The following is a 21243-nucleotide window of genomic DNA, read 5'->3' as shown; positions in this document are numbered from 1 at the left end:
TGATTTTTTAAAAAGAATAAGAATATGTTTGTGTACCATTTAAAATTCTTCTTTAAAACATGGTAAAATAAATAAATAAATAAATAGGCTATCATTTGCCTTGTAAACTACTAAAATTACATTCACACTACTTTTTAGTTACATCTGGGAGAAAGCCCCAGTGTATTCAGTAGGACTTACTTCTGAGTAGACATGGTTATGGCTACACTGTAAGTTGCAATGCTTGCTTGCCTGATGGTTAATTAACCAATAGCTCAGTTCAAGGCCATGCTGACTCACTGCTCATGAAATGTTTTTGTCTGACGGGGAACAGACCTATTTGGTTAATTCATCCAAGGTTACCTATAGCGGGCATTAAAAGCTATGGTAAATGACATAAACTGATAGCCAGGATCCCAACCCACATAAAAATGCATATAGCTCTACCGTATTGCCATTGGACACCACTATTTACTAACTACTAATATCTGAGAGATGAGACATCACTAAAGCAAACCCCTCTGAAACACCACATGGAATGGTAATTCTATTCCCTTTAGATTTTTTTTCCTGTGCTATTAATCTCCCAACTTCTTTCCAAGTCAGTAAAACACATTATCTGAATAATCATAATGCTGTTAACGTCCTCGTGTATCTACTATTTATGCTCCTCTTTATGCAAAGTAGATGCTGTTTTCAATCTCAGAGCTTTAAGATGCAGTATATTAGAAATTTTGTCAGAAATATGCCAGCAGGTCAGCAGAATAGAATACTACAGCAATGTGCACCACACTATCTGTATGTGTGTATTTAAAATTTAGAAATCAGCTAACTATTGTTGAAAGATGCCTTCTTAATTGTCTGCATCAGCCTGACAGAATAGGAAAGCTTTCAGCAGGCGTTTAAAAGCTGAAACAGAAGGCACCTGCGAAATCTCCACGATATTCCACAATATCATGCCAATGGCAGTCATAGAATTGTAGAGTTGGAAGGGACCATGACGGTCATCTAGTCCAACCCCCTTCAACGCAGAAACCTTTTGCCCAGTGAGGGGCTCAAACCCACGACCCTGAGATAAAGAGTCTCATGCTCTACCACTTCTTCTTCTTCTTCTTCTTCTTCTTCTTCTTCTTCTTCTTCTTCTTCTTCTTCTTCTTCTTCTTCTTCTTCTCAAATGAGCCTCATCAACTTGGGGAATGACCAGCAATGCTCCTGCAGATGGTGTCTGCAGAGGTCAGTCCCCTGTTGAAGCCTCACGTCCTGGAGTTGTGTGGCAGCAGCGGTTGGAGCACCTCTGGGGGCACTGGCGCATGGCATCCATAGCTGTCAACTTTTCCCTTTTTTTAAGGGAAATTCCCTTATTCCAAATAGGATTCCTGGCAAGAAAAGGGAAAAGTTGACGGCTATGATGGCATCCCACCACCTGAGGCAGCTGCTTCAGCCCACCTCATGGGTGGGCCGGCACTGGATGCCAGTGATCAGTTTGGGATATATATTGTGTATAGTGGCACCTCGGGTTACAGACGCTTCAGGTTACAGACTCCGCTAACCCAGAAATAGTACCTCGGGTTAAGAACTTTACCTCAGGATGAGAACAGAAATCGCACGGCGGCGGCACGGGAGGCCCCATTAGCTAAAGTGGTACCTCAGATTAAGAAGTTTCAGGTTAAGAACAGACCTCCAGAACGAATTAAGTTCTTAACCTGAGGTACAACTGCATTAAATTTAGAGAGTCAAGACAGAGGATATTGACAAATTGCAGATTTGATTATGAACTGGCTTACTTTTGACAAACGAATCCATTAATCAGCAGATTAAACTGAATGGTTCATTGTCTTTAAAATGGGGGCTAAATTACACTGCCAATTTTAAAAATTGGACAATTATCTAAAAAGAATTTCCCAAACAAATGTACATATAGATCATTTTTAGCAGTACCGCCAGGTTAGAATGTTCTTGCCTAGAAGATAAGTTTTTAAACCATTTAAACCACAGAGTTTATACTTGTTTATTGAACAATGATGAGCCTCCCGCCTTGCCCCCCCCCCCAGCACCCTCACATTACTTTGTCCACAGCAAACACCTCAGCCAAGCTCTTTGTTCCAAACAGGTTACTTATGTTCGTGCTTCTAGCTGTTCTCACAGTTTAATGGCTGGCCCTAGGCCACAGTTTTCTCTTCTTGGCTGCAGAAGTCGATTTAACTGATGTTGTCCAAATTGTGGTTCCATCACTTTCTGGTATCCATTCCTTAAATCTGTTCCTATGGCCTATCCACTTCCAAGTCATGTTTGTATGAACACCCACAACGTATCATTTAAACATTTGCCAATTGCCATTTGCCAATTTTCACTCTGTTCCCATGAGTGAAAACCTGAGAGGCAGCCAGATTCACCTGAACCACGTTTTAGCCCTTTTGGGACCAAGGGCAGATCTACACTCATGGTTTATATCAGGGGTGGCCAACTCCCAAGAGACTGCGATCTACTCACAGAGTTAAAAATTGGCAGTGATCTACTCCCACTTGGGTGGGGGGTTCAGGTTTTTCTTCAGGGGGGGTTCAGCTTTTTTTAGGAAGAAGGAAGCCCCATTTTGCGGGGGTTCGGGTCAAAGTTTTTGAGTTTTTTCAGGGAGGAGGTAAAATGTTGAGCTTTTTTAAGGAGAGCCACAGTTGTTCAGCTTCTTTGGGGGGAGCCAATGATCTACCAGTGATCTACCACAGACATCCAGGGATCTACCAGTTGATCACGATCTACCTGTTGGACATGCCTGGTTTATATCGTTAAGGAAGGGTTAAGGAATGATTTTCAAAATTGTAAGGGACACGTTACATTTTGCTTGGAATGCTAATAACGCGTTATAAAATCGTGACACCAGAGGACACCCCAGGATCCAAGCCCAAGCTGAGAGTGAAACCTTCATGTGAATATTCACAAGCAATTTATAGATAAAACTGAAGGAATAGCAGTGTAAACTGAACTGGCCAAAATTACAATAGGCAAGCAGGGGCTGGTTGAGGCTACAGATGGCCAGGTACAAAAGTAGGTGGACAGGTTATGGAACTGATTTGGAGGCAGTGCAAAAGGCAACAATCGGCAGACACCAGACACCTCAGGGCAGCAGGCTCTGGACAGTTGCGAGGGGTGGTAGAGGGCATGTAGCAGCTGTCAGAGGGCCTGTGGAGGAGCAGGACAGCATTTCAGTTTTTCCTGCAGCAGTAAAGCGTCCTGGGCTGGCCTTGGCAGACACATTAGAAATAAGCAAGCAAGCAAGGGATCATCTAGTACAGATTTTCTCAACCTTGGGTCCCCAGATGTTGTTGGACTACAACTCCCATCTTCCCTTGCTAACTATGATGGGATTTGCAGTCCAGCAACATCTGTGGACCCACGGTTGAGAAAGGCTGGTCTAGAATTACAGATCCTCTCAGCAACATGGCGTGTTTAAGGTTAGTGGGTATGTATTTTATTGGAGCTACCGGTACATGCTATTTCACTATTTGGGGCCACATAAGACATGCAAATGATGATTAAAATTTCCCACTGGTGGTTGTGGGTTTTTTGTTTGTTTGTTATGTTTGCTAACTACCAGCCCCAGAAGGCTGCTTTGGAAATATTGCTCTGAGAGAAAGCGTTCAGTCTTTTCTTTCCATGCCTTTACCTTAACTTGTCCTCTTCAAGCAGCTATTAGTTTTGCTAAGGGTAACAGAGGTAACAAAACTCCCAAAGATTTGGCGATAGGGGTGGAAGAAACTGTCAATTTTTGTTCCCTCTCCATTTCTTATTTTTCGATCTTAAATTCAGTTCTTCACATTTTGCAGCAATTTGTGATACACACACACACACACACACACACACACACACACTTCATGAAAACATGTCAGCATTTCAGTGCTAACTGAAGAAGTGTCTCCACCCTTATTGTTTAACCCAGACACTGAGGTCCAGCTCCAAGGGCCTTCTGGCGGTTCCCTCATTGCGAGAGGTGAGTTTACAGGGAATCAGGCAGAGGGCCTTCTTGGTAGTGGCGCCCACACTGTGGAACACCTTCCTGTCAGATGTCAAGGAGATAAATAACTACACAACTTTTAGAAGACACCTGAAAGCTTTTAAAATATATACGAAGGCAAATATCTAAAGCCTTCCTGTATCAGGAAGTTTTTAACGTTTGGTGTTTTATTATGTTTTTATATGTGTTGGGCAGGGTATAAATAATAAAATCGTTGTCGCTGTTGTTGTTCCCAAATAAATCAATTTTTACGTTAGCAAGTATTTTCCCCAATATAATGCAGTTTGTATGTTGTTTTCACTAATATAGTCATCTTATGCACACTTTCCCCTAAAATATGCATTTCGGGGGGGATTGGTTGTAGAACTGCATCACAAAATTGGGATAAATATGAATTTTGAAGGATGGTTGTGTTTCAGTTTGCATATTGTTTTGGTCCCTCTTAAATGTGAAGTGAATCAAATATATCCCCATCTCTAAGACAAAGCTTTCTATGGCTACAATACAAAGGAGTAAACCACAGAAAAATAGGACTAAAATGAGAGGCGGAGTACAACCTTCATGTCACCTTCTCCCTTACATGGTAGACCTACACTTTCAACATCTTATAGAGAGCAGGCACGTCCAACAGGTAGATCGTGATCTACTGGTAGATCACTGGACGTCTGTGGTAGATCACTGGTAGATCACTGGCTCCCCTGAAGAAGCTCAACAACTTTGGCTCCCCTAAGAAAAGCTCAACTATTTTTCCCTGCACCACCCAAAAACAGGGATTTCCTTCTCCCTAAAAAAAGCTCAACAACAACTTTGACCTGAATGCCTAAAAAAAAACGGGTCTTACCTCCTCCCTGAAAAAGCTCAATAACTTTAACCTGAACCCCTCAAAAAGGGGTAGATCACTGCAAGTTTTTAACTCTGTAAGTAGATCACAGTCTCTTAGGAGTTGACCACCCGTTATAGGGCGTTTTAAACACTCATTAAAAAAACTTTTGTATACTTAATACTTTATACACTTTTTAACCTATGTGCATATTGTGGGGAGAACATCCTATTTTATACTACGTTATTACACATTTTATTTTTTATTTTTTTAAAAAACACATTTTGATTTTTCATTGCGTCTTCCTGCCACGAGATAGGCAAATAAATGCACCTGGAAAAAGAATAGTAGTTGTGAAAGAGACTAAGCATACACAAAAGCTTTGAGACATCTGGTAAGATTATATTTTCATTATAAGATTGAAACTGAAACTGGCTTGGCTGAAATAGTGATCTGATGCAAAATGTGTCTGTATTTTTTGTTGATGTTATCTTTCATGCCCATAGAATACATTAGGTTTTATTATGCATTTCCTCTTTGGGAGAACTATAAATCACAAGATATTTTTCTGCACTTGCCAAATGAAATAGTCCCCCAGGACACAAAAAATGTTTAAAACCTGCCTTGTATTGAAAGTTGCTAACAATTAAAATCAGAGATGTGTTTATGGAGAACCATAAATCACAGGACTAGACTAAAATAGGCATGTGTAAAAGTCTCTGTAGGATAAAAATCCTAGCAGTAAAATATAGGAAAACGAGAGAACATTATATATGGCTATAAGAACATTTTTTTGTGATACATGCTTTATCTTTCTTCCCATTGACGTAATGTTTTCTATGTAATTATGTGTACCTAAATATCAAATATGAACAAGAAATAAGCATTGAGTACATATAGCATTGATCATTTATTGGAATAACTGCACAAAATATCATTAAACAACCTGCTTATGTGGATTTGAATGGGGTACCCAACCAATATATTGTTATAGATTAGGGGGCACCCTAAACCCTAGAAATTAATAATGTGTGCAATGCTAGAGGCCTGGCTGGAGAGCTTAAAGCCTGTCCCCGCTACATGGGAGACAGATTGAAGAAAAGGAAATACAAATTGGCCTGCCCCGTAACTTGACTAATTGCGGCTAGGAACGGCTAGGAGCTAGGTGGACTCATAGATGGACTCATTAAAAAAAAGCAGACTCACACACGCCAGGTTCTGTTTTTTTAAAAAATGTTCATTTGGGGCTTCTCATGAATATGTAAATACAAGAAGAAGGCGGTGGGGGGAGCACTGGGTGTGGACCACAATGGAGCCCACCTGAGTGGTGTTGCAACTGTGCACTGGCAAACTCTGGCTGGGGAAAAAAGCACTGCGTTTACCTAAAAATAAGCGCCCGTTCTCCTGATCTTTCTGAGCGTGGTGCTCACAAATGTGGCTTTCTCCCACCTTGTGATTTTCTCTGCCAGGTACTGAGCTGAGACTTTTGGCCCCGAGTGGCTAAGGGCGTGGAGCCAGGAAGTTCTGGGTTCAAATCTCCCTTCACCCTCGAACCTGCTTGGTGGTTTGAGACAAACCTCATCTAGTGCCTCAGCCCTCCCTTCCGCTGGAATATGAGGGCAACAATTCTGGTTAATGAGTTCCCATTGATGGTGTTTCCATCTCAGGAGTTGCGCTAGAACAATGCTAAGCTTCAGACTCGAATATATTTCCCAAGGGGTTGAGACACCTGCATGAGTGCATTTATTTCCACCTTTTTAGTTTTTCTAGGAGTTCTGATTGATGCACCATTCAATAAATTCTGACCCTTTAATGAAAGTTGGCAGCTGATCACAAATATTAATCTTTCTATGTCCTGCTTTGGATAGTTAACATTTAAAAAAATTCTAATAACACTTTCATTGAAGGCACTTTTTAATAAACACTTTCCACCATAAAGCCCTGCTTAAAAAGAGACTATTCAAGCAGCTTTTAAACAATTAGTCCTTTGAAAGATTTAATTGGGGAAGATAAACCTGTAGAGAGTCTAATGGAGGCGTAGCTCTTCAGCACTCAAGATTATCTGTCTGTCACCCAGTGACCCAGCTTCTTCACACTACGTTTTAATTTTTGTACCAATTATACTGTATATGGATAATTCCTATTAGCATATTTATGGTCATTGCTTCATATTTATTGTCTGCACAACTCATTAATCTTCATCTAGTGTGTGGGGCTGACAGCTCAATCTATTTTGTAATCTTTGGGTGGCAGCCATATCCAAAAAGGGCTTTGTTTCCCTGTAAATAAACTGTGTTGGGACCAGAGGAACAATGCTGCATCATATAGTGATTGACACAAGCCAGGGCTGCTAATCAAAAGTAGATTTTATTACCAGATGAGTCGAGTGCATTTTGGGGCCATTGTTCTAGCACTGTCAGGGCAGGAGCGGATGTGGTCAGTCACCTCCTCAAGATGGGTTGATTGTTCTCCAAGATTAGACAGAGTCGCCTTATTATCCAGCCCAGACAACAAGGCAAACTCCCCCCCCAAACAGACACCTTTTGCAGAAACTGCCAGTGCATTAGGTTGATTTGAATTGCTAATATGTAATCTGTCTAGCACAGATGTGCAATGAATATTGGGATGTTTTGCATGTCAGTTGAGGAGGCTGAATGATGAGGTGGTGATTATTCAATGATGGCTACTGGACATTCGCCAGCGGTTGAGTTCTAGCACTTTCCTCTGACACTAATCAGATCATCTTCCAAAGACTCATTCCTTTTGTCGATTCAATGACAAATTTATGTAAGAATTTAATATACCCCTCTCCTCCTCTTCTAGTTAACACGGTTGGCAAAAATTTTGGTATTCTGGTGTGTTTTTTTCCCAAACACGCCCCACCTCAAATAGAATAAAAACTTCACACAGAGACATGTTAGTTACTCTTATTTATTTTAAAACTTCAATTTCCATTGGGAAGAAAAATCCAAACATATTCTAAGAGACTTGCCAAAGGCACCTCGTATTTAATGAAATGGAAAAAGATATAAATATTATCAAGAGTCGCCACGCAAGGCATTCTATGAATGGGAGTCTAAAGACAAAATGATGACAGGTGCTATTATGACAAGAAACTATAGGAAGCAGAGCAGTGACCTGAAAAAAATCCCTGCAGTGTCTTCTCTTACAGCTACTCACCAACTGTATACTGCATAGTTTCAAAGCTGATTAAAAATATTTAATTGATCAATTACTTGTCTTTTAACTGATCAGTATTATATGTAATTGAAATAAACACAAATCCTACCAAAATTCCCCAGTGCTTTCTTACTCATAGAAATGCAAGACACATAATAATTTAATAAACCCATTATTAGAAAATCATTTTTATTCCATAACAGTAACACATCAAAAAAGCTTCCAGAAATAAACAAGTTTCCCTTAAACTTTCAGCCTACATCAATTTAAAAATTATTCTGTTATTATAATAAACCCCAACCAAGAAACTAATACTTACATTGATTATTTTCATGCTTAAAACCTGCATCCCTACAAATTATTTACATGGAGCATTTCAGGCTGAGATGAAGAAGTACAGTTGTATCCCAGGTTAGACGCTTCAGGTTACAGACACCTCAGGTTACAGACTCCACTAACCTAGAAATAGTACCTCGGGTTAAGAACTTTGCTTCAGAATGAGAACAGAAATCGCACGGCGGCAGCGGGAGGCCCCATTAGCTAAAGTGGTGCTTCAGGTTAAGAACAGTTTCAGGTTCAGAACGGACCTCCAGAACGAATTAAGTTCTTAACCTGAGGTACCACTGTATTGGTGTCCTAACCAGTGGGACTGCTACAAAATGTTGCAGCATGGGGAGTGTTTCTTGTTCAGGATTTCAGCCACTCTTATCCTCCACCCACATTTTTTCCTTTTTTAAAATAAAATTCATTTTCACATTTTAAAAATATTTTAAACAAAAACTTTGCAAATCAAATTTACTTTCCCTTCAACTTCCCTCCCCTCCAATTTATTAATTTTCCCTTAGGTTCTCCGTAGTTATTTCTTACTGCATGTGTTCATATCAGTCCTGCTAATGTTTAGATTTATCTACAATGTATCTTCAGATAATCAATAATTCCCCCCCCCTCCACTCTATTTTTAAAAGTCTTTCTTCTTGGTTTCTTATTCTTTCAGTAAGTTTTGCCATTTCTGCATACAGTGGCACCTTGGTTTACAACCATAATCCGTTCCGGAGGTCCGTTTGTAAACCAAAACAGGTTATAACCCAAGGTGCACTTTCGCCAATGGGGCCTCAAAAAAGAAAAGAAAAAAAAAGGGGTTGTAATCAAAAAAAAAAGTTGCAAACTGAGACACACACTTCCGGGTTTGACGTGTTTGTAATCCAAAACGTATGCAAAGCAGGACATATGCAAACCAAGGTACCACTGTACTCCATTAATTTAATTGCCCATCTTCCTTTGTCGGAACTGTTTCTTCCTTCCCCCCCCCCTCGCTGGGTACTTCTCCTATTTTATTTACCTAAAATAAAAGCTTAGGCCTATGGGTTTTTTCCACAAAGGTTATCTTCTTTTTTTCCAACTCATTATAAATCATTTCCTAGAAGGTTCTTGCTATCTTACATGACCACCACATATGGAAAAAGTACCTTCTTTCTCTTTCCATTTCCAACAGGTATCCAATTCCAACTTATACATTTTTGCCAATTTACTAGGAGTCAGATACCATCTATACATCATTTTCAAAGTTTTCTCTAATTGCGTAACATGCTGTAAATTTCAAATCCACATTCCACAACCTTTCCCAATAGTCCATAACTAATAATCCTTATCATATGTTTTCCCTGCAATATTTCATACATTCCTCCTTACAAAACTTCTTGCAGTCCTACTAGCATAGTCAGTTGTTTGCAGTTGGTTTTCAAATAGTCTACGTATTTCCTCGAATCTTCTAAGAATCTCTGATCCCGCCGGTCTCGAATTCTCCCTGTCATCTTATCCAATTCTGCATAGTCCATTAGTTTCATCTGCCACTCCTCTTTTGTCGGTAATTCTTCTTGCTTCCATTTCTGTGCCAATAGTACTCTTGCAGCCGTTGTCGCATATAAAAACAATTTATTGTCTTGTCTATTAATATCCTCGCCAACAATACCAAGTAAAAAAGCTTCTGGGCTGTTTTGAGATTTTCATCTAAAATGTTTTTTAAAATTTTCATTTCTGCAGACTTCGAGGTTCCCACAAGCCTGTCTGGCCACATAAGCAACAGCATTCACAGATCAAACCTCACAAATGATGGTCTAGGGGTCAATGTACCTAGTTTGCACCCCCGTATTTAAAACTGGTGACTTCAAATTGGAGACCAGCTTCAAGGAAGAGCAACTGGAATTATCAAAGGTAAGAGAAAGTTTAACGTAGCCTGAGAAGTTTGTAGCGGTCCTCATCTGAGGCCCTTCTTCAGGTACCCATCACAAGGTTTCTATTTGTAGCATGCTCTCCCCAGAGAGGCCTGCCTGTCACCCTCATTACATATCTTTGGGCTCCAGATGAAAGCATTACTCGCCCAGGCCTTTGGATAATTAAACAATCTATGGCCTTTTGAACTGTGTGTGTTTAGAGGGGGAAGATTGTTGTTTTGTTCATTATCAGACTATGCATTTTTATGTTTGTATACTGTAAACCACCCTGTGATCCTTAGGTGGTATATAAATTTAAATAATAAATAACAATAAATGCTAGAAGGCAGTGGTTCCCATCAGGAGGGGGTCAGTGGTACTATTCACATAACAGAAACTACAGTGGTGCCCCGCTAGACGAATGCCTCGCTAGACGAAAAACTCGCTAGACGAAGGCATTCGTCTAGCGGGAGGCTGCCCCGCTAGACGAAAAAGTCTATGGGGCTGCCTCGCAAGATGAAAATTTTTCGTCTTTTTTCCCCCCGTTTAGCGAAAGCGCAGCTGTCATTGCCGCTTCACTAGACGAAAAACCCGCTAGACGAAAATTTTCGCAGAACGAATTATTTTCGTCTAGCGGGGCACCACTGTACCAGATATTAAAAAATGTCAAAACATGGGGGTCCAGGCTTGACTTTTGAAAAACAGGTCTGCAATACTTAGCTTATTGGGGAGCCACTGCTGTAAACGGAAAGCTCCTTTTCACCTACAGCAGGGATTCTCAAATTGTCATCCATGAGCATTATTTAAGTGGCCTGTGGCGTGTTTGTGGGCTTGTGGTTGAAGGTGGGAGGTTGCGCCAGAAGCAGTTTAGTCCTGCTGGCCACATGACCCAGAAAGCTGCCTGCGGACAAATGCCGGCTCCCTTGGCCTGAAGCGAGGTGAGCGCCACACCCCAGTCGCCATTGACTGGACGTAACCATCCAGAGGTCTTTTAACTTTACCTACACCACATTCATTGTATTAACTTTAATTGCATTTTTATTGCTTCTTTTACTTCTTAAATTGTATCTTATTGTATTAAAATTTGAATTTTATGGAATTTAGATTGTTATACAATAAGAAACAAAAGCAGTACAGTGGAACCCCGGGTTACATACCCCCCATTGCGGACGTCTTGAGTTGCAAATGCCTGCAACCCAGAAGTGTTTCCGGAGCGTGTGGGACCCCCGGATGCGCAGAAGTGTTCTGCGCACTTCGCACATGTGCAGAAGCGCTCAAATCGTGCTTCTTCCGGGTTTATTATTTTGTGCGTTTGTGATACGCACGCCCGCGTTACGTATCGCGACCCGGAACGGATCGCTTACGTAACCCGGGGTATCACTGTATTATAGAATTAAAAACCATACAGCATTTAGCGTAGTGCATTAACAATTCCTAAAAGCGGAAAAAAACTTTTATGTAGTCTGCAAAAACCCTCAGCAATTTTTAAGTTGTCAGTGAAGAGGAATTGAATACTGACCTCCAGTATTTTCCATTCTCCTAGGGCAGCAGTTTTCAAATTTCCTAGATTGACATTTGTCAATGGAATCCTATGCATTGGAGATTTGAGAGGTGCAGTGTCAACTCACATAGGCCACTTACTAGGCCTAGCTCATATCCAATTATTTTCCTGCAATGCATGTTCCAATAGATCAGTAATGGCAGACAAGCTACACTTTGCATTCTCACACTGAGGAAAACCCTAGGTGTTTTCTGGGAAGCTTTGTATTTTTTTAGGAACAGAATGAAAACCACTGATCTGGGGTATCTGGAACTTCCATGATCGTGGAGGTAAACTGATTTGGGGTCATCTATAGAGTTAAAAAAAGCAGAGACATCACCTTGCCGACAAAGGTCCGTATAGTTAAAGCTATGGTTTTTCCAGTAGTAATGTATGGAAGTGAGAGTTGGACCATAAAGAAGGTTGATCACTGGAGAATTGATGCTTTTGAATTATGGTGCTGGAGGAGACTCTTGAGAGTCCCATGGACTGCAAGAAGACCAAACCTATCCATTCTGAAGTGCTCACTGAGTGCTCACTGGAAGGACAGATCCTGAAGCTGAGGCTCCAATACTTTGGCCACCTCATGAGAAGAGAAGACTCCCTGGAGAAGACCCTGATGCTGGGAAAGACTGAGGGCACAAGGGGACGACAGAGGATGAGATTTTTGGACAGTGTTCTCAAAGCTACCAACATGAGTCTGACCAAACTGCGGGAGGCAGTGGAAGACAGGAGTGCCTGGCATGCTCTGGTCCATGGGGGGTCACGAAGAGTCGGACACGACTAAACAACAAATAGTGTTTTGTGGCAACATTGATAAAGCAATGTTTCATGATTAAGCTCCAATTGTTTGTATAAGGGTCACAAAATGAATTCTCTCCCTTATCAGATTGCCTATTGCTTTTAAAGATTTTTTATGTTGTTTTGCGAGGAAATTATATATACTGTAAATAATAAATGGTAGCATAAACAAGAATGATTTTTAATCATCATTTTATTATTTTGCAGCACATAATGCAAGATAAAGTATAAAAAATATCATGAGACAAGTTCACTATCAAAGTAGTTTGTTATATGCCAGATTCAGTCTTAAGTGGGTGTCCAACACAGAGTCAGAAGAATCACATATAATAATCTTTTGGGATGTTATTCCATTGGTGTAATAGAAAACCCAGCATTAAAAAAACAAATGTCAGGTTATGGAGCTTGATTTTATTGTGCTAAGCTATGAACGTATTGATACAGCTTTTCAGTGAATGCTTCCAATGAAAACTTTTCTAGAACTCTAGTTCTCCCAGCAGCTCCCATTGTCTTCTTTAAAGCAGGGTCTTTCACGAATTTCTCCATGGCTTCTGAAAACTGGGTTGGAAGAGGATCACACAAGAAACCTGTCTCATTGTTTACAACTGATTCCAAAGGTCCCCCTGAATTTACTGCGATGACTGGGCATCTCATATACATAGCTTCTAAAGGAACTATGCCAAAGTGTTCGTTACTTGGTGTATACAGCACACACGTGCAGTTACTAAGAAGAGCTATCTTCTGTGCATCAGAGAAAGATCTTAGGAATGTGATCTGCTCATTAATGCGAAGCTTGGTAGCAACAGCTTTCAGTTCTTCATAATAGTCCACATTTTCTTGAACTGCTTCATCATAACCACCAGCCAAAACCAAGTGAACATCCTTCCAATCCTGAGCATCAAGTTTACCCCGAAGGTCGTGTAAAGCTTCTAAGGCCAATACTAGATTTTTCTTCCTTTCATACCTATTGATGGAAAGAAACAAGAATTTCTTCCTGTTGGGAACTATGTTAGCTACATCTTCAGGAATAACAGTATCAAACACGTTGACATTCAAAGAAGGGTACAAGACATCTGGATTTATGTGAGATAAGGATTTGAAGGTTTCTTTGAAAACACTGGCTGTGAAAAAGCTGTTGACAAGAATACAGTCTGCCATGCCAGTAGTATACTCTTCCAACCAGTCCAGTGGAGCTCTGTAGATACGTTTAAGAAATGATTCCCTCTTGGTCAGAAGCTGATCAGGGAAGTGACAGTAAAACAAAATCTTCTTACGGGTGCGGGCAAGACGGAGAAATGGAATGCATGCAGATACCTAGAAAAACAAAGAAATATACCTAAGAAAGAAAACTGCTATACTGTACTGAATAACAGTGCCTCTTATGCTTGCCCAATTGTTACATTTAGCTGTGTTTTATCTTGAACAACCCAAAGGAATGCTCTCTACATTAGATGTTTAATCTGTATTATCTGCATAATCTAGAATGTCTAACCTTTGTTCATTTACTATCGAATGATGTCACTAACCTGCGGCATAATGCATTTGCCCCAGTATTCCTTTTCATCCGAAGTCAGAAAATGTGACTTTGCTGCAAATTGCTGCTGCAACTGAAGGAAGCAGCTGGGGTTCAAGAAGTCTGCAACCCTGGCTTAGTGTGTGTGTAATGTTTTAGGTGCTTTCCTTCCCATTTAGAAAAGGAGTGGATGAGATGATAGCGGCTAGGGACCCTTCAGGGTGTTTCTTCCGTCTGGGCTGGTGGGACAGCAAGATGCCCCGTATTTCTAGAATTTTTGTTTCTGGCTCCTTGACAGCCATTTGCATGGTAGCAACCACAGATAGAGTAACATCTTACCACCCCTGATAAGAATAAATAAGCAGATTTCTCCCTCTTCACTTTCTTTGCTGCAAGCAGCATGCATGTGTTTTGTAAGCACACTTTCCTGTGAGAAGGTCCCATTACCATCAATGGGCACTTACTATTTATTAAATTTGTGTACTACCCTTCATCCGAAGATCCCAGGCCGGTTCATGACAGCAAACGACAAAATGAGAATGCAAAATACATAATACTACAAAAACCAAGGCTTATGCAGTGGCCCACTCATGAGGCAGGGTCCACGGGGGCAGCAGATGTTCCCTTCCCTCTCATTCCTGATGCAGATCTTTCCTCACTCCTTCCCTGGCTGGGGTGGGGGGCGGCGGCGCAGAGATTTTCTGATTTGCCTCAGAAAAATGATAGCTCAGTTGGTAGACCATGGGACTCTCAACCTCAAGGTTGTGGGTTTGAGCACCAAGTTGGGCAAAAGATTCCTGCATTGCAGGGGGTTGTACTATGGGACTCTTGTGGTCCCTTCCAAATCTACAGTCAGGGCCAGATTTAGTTTGGTTGAGGCCCTAAGCTACTGAAGGTAATGGGGCCCTTTATATGTGATATTTTAGGGAGCAAGCTAGCAGGCGGGCCCCACTCATAGCTATCAAGTTTTACCTTTTCTCACGAGGAAGCCTATTCGGCATAATGGAATTTCCCTTAAAATAAGGGAGAACTTGACAGCTATGGCCCCACTACTTACATCGTAGGAGCCTACACAACACAAAACACTGTTGCTGTATGTAGGTTTTATTTTACTTGTTTTTTATCTTATATTTTGGAAATGTACATCCGGCCCCCCCCCCCACTTTAAATGTTTAGCTTATACGTAAATCCGGCACTGTCTACAACCCTGTGATTCTATGAAATGTCTTGGGGCGGCCCTTTGCTGTAAGAAACGGGTTCGGCTCTTCTGACTGCCGGATCAAGGAATGGTAGGGTGGGGCCCCCCAAGGGGCATCTAGTCCGACCCCCTCACCTGGTCGCAGACGAAGACGTCGATCTCCTCCCCGCTGAGCAGCAGGAGGCTGAGCGCCAGGCAGGCCATGCGGAGGGCGGCGCAGAGCGCGTGGCCCCTTCCCAGGACGCTCCTGGGCAGCCACCCGCCCGCCGTGCGCACGTCCAGCCCTCGCGTCTCCGAGAAGCAGCGCGCCGGGTCGTAGCGGGGCGTCCACACCTGCACGCGGCAGCCCCGCGACAGCAGCGCCACGGCCGCGTCCACCACCAGCCGCTCCGCGCCGCCGAGGCCCAGGTCCGGGTGCAGGAAGGCCACCGACGGGCCCCGCGCCTCAGCGCCCTCGCCTCCCGCCATGGCCGCGCCGCCGGGGCCGGCCCCTCTGCGCACGCGCGGGCCGCGCGAGAAGGGCCACGTCGGCCTCCGGTAGAGGGGTGGCCGAAGATGCGCCTGTCCCCCGCGGGGGGGGGTGACCCTCTGCCGTCATCGCAGAGCGGGAGAAAAGACGGCGCCGCGGGGCAGGAAGGCGGGGAAGCCCGAGCCTGCTCGGCGGGGAGGTAGCGCTGTCCCCGCTTGCGGGGAAAAGGAAAGGGTTCGAGCCAGGCGCTGTGCTGGGCAGCCGCATGCTAGGGGTCCTTCTTCCTCAGGCGCTGGCAGCGAGGCCCCCTCTCTCGTCGCCTGAGGAGGAGGAAGAGGGGGAATCCGCCACGACGACGGAGGCGACACTTGCCGGCTGAGGGAGTTTGTGAGAAGCCGACGGAGCCGCTCTTCGCCATGGTGAGAGTCGCGGAGAAGCGAAGGGAGGAATACATGGCGGGGCGGGGGGTTGGGGGATTCCGCTGCCTCCGGGGCTCCTGACCGGGTCCGTCTCTTCTCTCTCCCCGCAGCCTGGCCCCAATCCCAGCGCCACCAACGTGGGCGCCTCCGGCCGCTCGCCCAGCAAAGCCGTCGCCTCGCGGGCCCCAGGATCCACCGTCAGGCAGAGGTAGGTCGGGAAGGTCGGCCGGAGCAGGAACGATGATGTGTCATTATTATTATTATTATTGCTATTAAGGTTATTGTAGTATTAATAACGGTGTTGTTTACTGAATTTGATAGCCGCTTTCTCTTTGCCCGGGGGGACTGAAGCCAGGCCCCGTTTAAGGGCGTCAGGGAAAACTCCCGAGGCGCAACGGAAGCGCCCTCAAAGTTTGAGGCTTACCCCAAAATCCGCCTATTATTATTATTGTTGTTATTATTATTACCCCAAAATCCGCCTATTGTTGTTGTTGTTGTTGTTGTTATTATTATTATTAAATGTGTCGGTCCCTTTTTCCCTCAGCTTCACAAAAGCTCTCCTTCCTGTCTGGAGTTAGTTGAATTCCTTCGGTGCGGGGTGGGCATCGCTTTGTACCTTGGGGGCTCTCTGCCATTGAACTCTTTCCCCATACACCCGCAACCTTACTTGTGGGATTAGCACAGATCAGAGACTTAGAAACAGTTCCAGTTTCTGTCAAGTTTTTAAAAACTTTTAAAGTTTTTAAACATGTCTATATACAGCTGAAATGATGATTGTGGTTATCAAGTAAATATTAGACATTGTGTTTAGCTAATGACAGTCACACGAAAGCCTCTTGTAGGGAGAACCTTTCATATTTGGTTACTGTTGCTGCATTTCGGTTATTGGTTTTCTTTTTTAGGAAAAGTGCTAGCTGTGGAACAAGGAGTGCAGGCCGTACAACTTCTGCAGGCACTGGAGGGATGTGGAGATTTTATACAGAGGATTCCCCTGGCCTCAAAGTGTAAGTGAAAATATTAAAATATAGCAGTTTTATTAGAAAATCATTCTAGTGTTCTCCCCAATCATGCTGTCTAGTTACATGGAGGAAGAACAATTTTTGTAGTTGACAAAATGTTGGTTTTGAATTTTTAAAATCTAATTATCTTATGTAGTGTGCATGCATATAAACGTGTGCGCACCTTAATTTACTAAGTCAAATAACACTATGCTCTTGGGTATTTGATATAGACTATACTTAGCAGGCCTGATTAGATATAATGCTGTTTAACTACCCATTGGAGTAACATGAAGCTTTTAGGGTTCCCAAACCTTGTAGGTGAAATAATTACTTGAGGTTCAAGAATTCTCCTCCATTTGCAAATTTGCACTTGCTTTTGGGCATGGCAATGGTTAATTAAGACTTAAAAGGCATTTTTCTACTTCTGTTAATGCAATTCTTTTAGTCAATGTTACTTTTTAAACCCTTTATTAAAATTCCATTTGATAACTTTTTAATTGGGTTAGATATGGGTATCTCACAGTATCTTTAAATACTGTTTATGGTCCACTAATGGTGTTAAGATGCACATGAAATAGCACCAGTGTTTTCCTTGATTTCTGCTCCTCCAGAAGCTAAGTTGTATAGGGCCAAAATATTGTACTTTAGACTATTACCTGCATGTTTCTTTTGGCACATGAGAGAATTGGAAACAGATGAGAGAATTGGAAACAGATAAAATAAATATGGAAAACTGTGTGTGGTTCAGTTTTCAGTGAGCAAGTTCATCTACACGTAGGACATGCACAATTCCATAGCTTCAAGCAAGTGATATTCAGAGGCATTTTGCCTCAGACAGTAGAGGTAGAACATAGCCATTGTGGTTAGTGGCCATTAATAACCTTATCCTCCTCAAAGTTCTCTAATACACAGTCACTACTGCATTTTGTGGTACTGAACTCTAAAAACATTATGATTTTTAAAAACATTGTTTGCTTGTTCAAAACTGCTTTTGTTAGCTTCCTTTGTATTGGATAGAAAGGTAGGGTAACCATTTTGTTAAATAGCATGTGATTTTAAGTTTTAGCTAAAAGCTAATCTATACCTATTGCTGTGGATAATAAATACACCCCCCCTTTATTTTCAGTGGTCCTGTTCCAGTTCTCGTGATGAGTCTCCTGTTTATTGCATCTGTATTCATGTTGCACATCTGGGGCAAATACACTCGGTCATAGACTTCACTATATCCCACCTGCCAACTTGAAAACTATGATTTGGACCAAAAGTATGGTAGCTTTCAGAGTTTACTTGGAATCAAGTCATTTGAGCTGTTTCTCTAGATAAAACTATTGATTTTTTTCCTTAATTGGTTTTGCTGTTGAATGGACTCTTAAACTTTCTCTAGGAAGGGTTTTTGATTCCTTTCTGTCAAAGTTTATTGCTATTTCCTATGTATACTTTAAAGTGCAAATTATTTCATTAAAATTTGTCTACATAAATTAACTGCTTTTTTGGTCTTTCCCTCTAACTGTCATGTTTGGTGGCGATTAAAAAACACACAAAAAGCCAGAAACATGTTTTCAAAGTTTCATATAATATATACATTTGAATAAATAAAGAAAAAAAAGTGCACTGCAAGAAACTACATTGCAGCAGAAGACTTGGCTAAGGCAATCAAGAAAGATAAACTCATGAAACACCCTGGATGGCCTTGTAGGCAGATTTTACAAGAACTTGGTTGATGTACTGTTCCCACATCCGCTATGTCTTTTTAATCATCTTAAACTGTATTCCAGTTCCCCAGTCCTGGAAAGAGTACAGTGTTAGAGTTCTTTTAAAGCCTGGAAAGAATCCTGGATCCCTGGATTCTTTATAGACTGCTCTTGCTCATTGGCCAGGATGCCAAAATATTCTCTAGCATCCTGCCTGATAGGTTAGCTCCTGTATGAGGAGTGCTGGTGAATTAAGACCAGACATGATTTGTGCAGAATCACCATATAACAGATCTCATAAGGTACCTCTTTAGTAATTTACTATGTTAAACAATCACGTCAAACACCTTAAGAAGAATTAACATCTTTTATTTAAAAGAAAGTTACAAGGAAGGAGATTCCGACTAAATAGCAGGAAGAACTATGACAGACACTAAGAGCTGTTCAGCAGTGGGACGGTCTCCCTCGGAAGGTGGTTTTTAAACAGGTTGGCTGGCCATTTGCCAGGGATTCTTTAACTCTGATTCCTGCATTGCAAGGAGTTGGAAGTAGACGACCCTTTTAATGGAGTGAAAATTCTGCACATGCAATCTTGAACCTGTGCATCTTAACATGCAGAAATGCACTATTCCTTGCTTTGTATGTAGAAAACATGAGACAAGGGAGTGCAAGTCATATCTGTAATACTGAGATATACCCAAATTGCCAATATTCAGAAAACAGAGCTGGGTAAATGACTGATCCAATAGCATATAAAAATATGCTTTGGCTGTAATCTCGGTAATACTGACTTGTAAGGCCAGTCAGTGTTTATATAGTTATTTAAAATATATCACCCTTCATAATAGATTTCAGGGCTGTGTACAGCTCAAGAGGTACAAACACACCACGAATTATCCTCATATTGGAGATGAGGAGAAGAGGGTTGAGGAGGCTGAGATGAAGGGAGTTATCTAAGGTAGGTACTAGAATTCAGCTTCAGTGCTTAACACCAGGTGATAATCCTAAAATGAAAGTGTTTGGTATGCCAATGCTAGGGAAGCTATGAAGTGCTGAATGGCTTGTGGATTGGTAGACATTGGATGCTCTTTGCTGGGGGGGACGGAACTGAAAGTTGTTATTTATTTAAATCGAGTCATGATTGTAAGGGGAAATGTCAAAATAAGATGGTGTGTCCTAAAAGTCAGAAATGGTAAAACATTGGAAATCTCAGATTTATTATTTTAAATATGTGATTTGTACACAATTGAGTGCAGTTTCTTAATGTTTTGGCTTGGCAGTAGTTTGTGATCAGCCCAGTTGGCTGGAAGACAGCTGGGGAGAAGAGATTTGTCACAATTCCCAACATGTTAATTGCTGTACTTTCCAATTACCTTAACAAAAATATGCAAATTTGGAGTGGCACATCAGTTAATAATAAGCTTCCAAAGTGCCCTTTTGTGCTATACCAAGTTCTCGCCTTCTGATCTTTGAAGCAGAAATTATATCAACTGGAAAAAGAGATTTCCTCACAGTTGCTTTAAAAAAAATTCATCATATAACCCAACATGTTCCACAGGGAATTCCATGGTTTGTTGTTGTTGTTTTTTTTGTTATTTTAAGAAAGCAAAATTATCCTGAATTGGTTGAGAGTGTTTTTTCACTAACAGCAAGTTGTTGTTTTTGCCCGTGGAAACGGAGTTGGGAGCAAGTGAAAAAGGGTTGGAACTACCCTTACTCTGCTCAGAATTGCAGCCCAGTTCAGGTCAAGCCTTGACTCTTTTGCTAAGAGCAGGAAATAAAAGCAGAACTCTGTGAACTCACCAGGATCCTCACACTCCAGCTCTTCTCCTGACCTGGCCATCGATTCCAGGACACCTCCACTGGACTCCGGAAAACAGCCTGAATTGCTTACATTTCATCTAATGCCTGCTAAAATAAAAATTAGGCACAACACGTAGACTAATAGCTGTTACTGTAAATCATATGTAATAGAACAATGATATCATTCAAAAGGTAGAAATAAATCTATTAGAGTTCATATATGCAATGTAACAGACTAGTGGCACTTTTAGTTTATGTCATTTTTAATATTCTAAATTCACGTTTGGAATTCCATGTTCAAAATTGAAATGGTAGATTATTTTATTTTTCTTTGTGAATATTATTAAATATAATTGCAACTCTCAGTGAGGAGCCTCCATCAACTGTTTAGTGTGATCTTGGTCCTGACTTCCATTTTGCATACTAATTACTGGTACTAATTGCCAATAATCCCTCTTGCCAACTATGCCATCATAGCTGTTCCCTAGGTTTCTGGAGTTGGGAGCTGGGGGGTCAGGGCTGGGCATGTCCATGCATTGAAGTCATTCCTGTCTTCCTTCCCTTTCCAAATCAAACACTGAACTGGCCATGCTGCAGAGAGTTGGACGGAGTG

At 41.8% G+C, this 21243-nt stretch overlaps 2 protein-coding genes across 2 annotated transcripts; one reads left to right on the top strand and one right to left on the bottom strand.

Moving 5' to 3' along the window:
- Window positions 1-12915: 12915 nt before the first annotated feature.
- On the bottom strand, window positions 12916-15723 carry ALG2 (ALG2 alpha-1,3/1,6-mannosyltransferase). Its single transcript, XM_033170185.1, has 2 exons — window positions 15383-15723; window positions 12916-13850 (listed from the first exon to the last, which is right to left on the bottom strand). Exons 1-2 carry the CDS (start codon window positions 15713-15715, stop codon window positions 12948-12950), a joined length of 1236 nt encoding a protein of 411 aa, XP_033026076.1. The 5' UTR covers window positions 15716-15723; the 3' UTR covers window positions 12916-12947.
- A 280-nt stretch (window positions 15724-16003) lies between these two features.
- SEC61B (SEC61 translocon subunit beta) lies at window positions 16004-18618 on the top strand. The gene is made up of 4 exons (XM_033170869.1): window positions 16004-16135; window positions 16246-16343; window positions 17038-17139; window positions 18263-18618. The coding sequence occupies exons 1-4, from the start codon at window positions 16133-16135 to the stop codon at window positions 18348-18350; spliced, it is 291 nt and encodes a 96-aa protein (XP_033026760.1). The 5' UTR covers window positions 16004-16132; the 3' UTR covers window positions 18351-18618.
- Window positions 18619-21243: the final 2625 nt, after the last annotated feature.

The sequence above is a fragment of the Lacerta agilis genome, chromosome 14, assembly GCF_009819535.1.
Source record: "Lacerta agilis isolate rLacAgi1 chromosome 14, rLacAgi1.pri, whole genome shotgun sequence".
In the NCBI taxonomy this organism is placed as follows: Eukaryota; Metazoa; Chordata; class Lepidosauria; order Squamata; family Lacertidae; genus Lacerta; species Lacerta agilis.
Note: the sequence above shows the minus strand (reverse complement) of the source record. Positions and strands in the feature narration are given on the sequence as shown.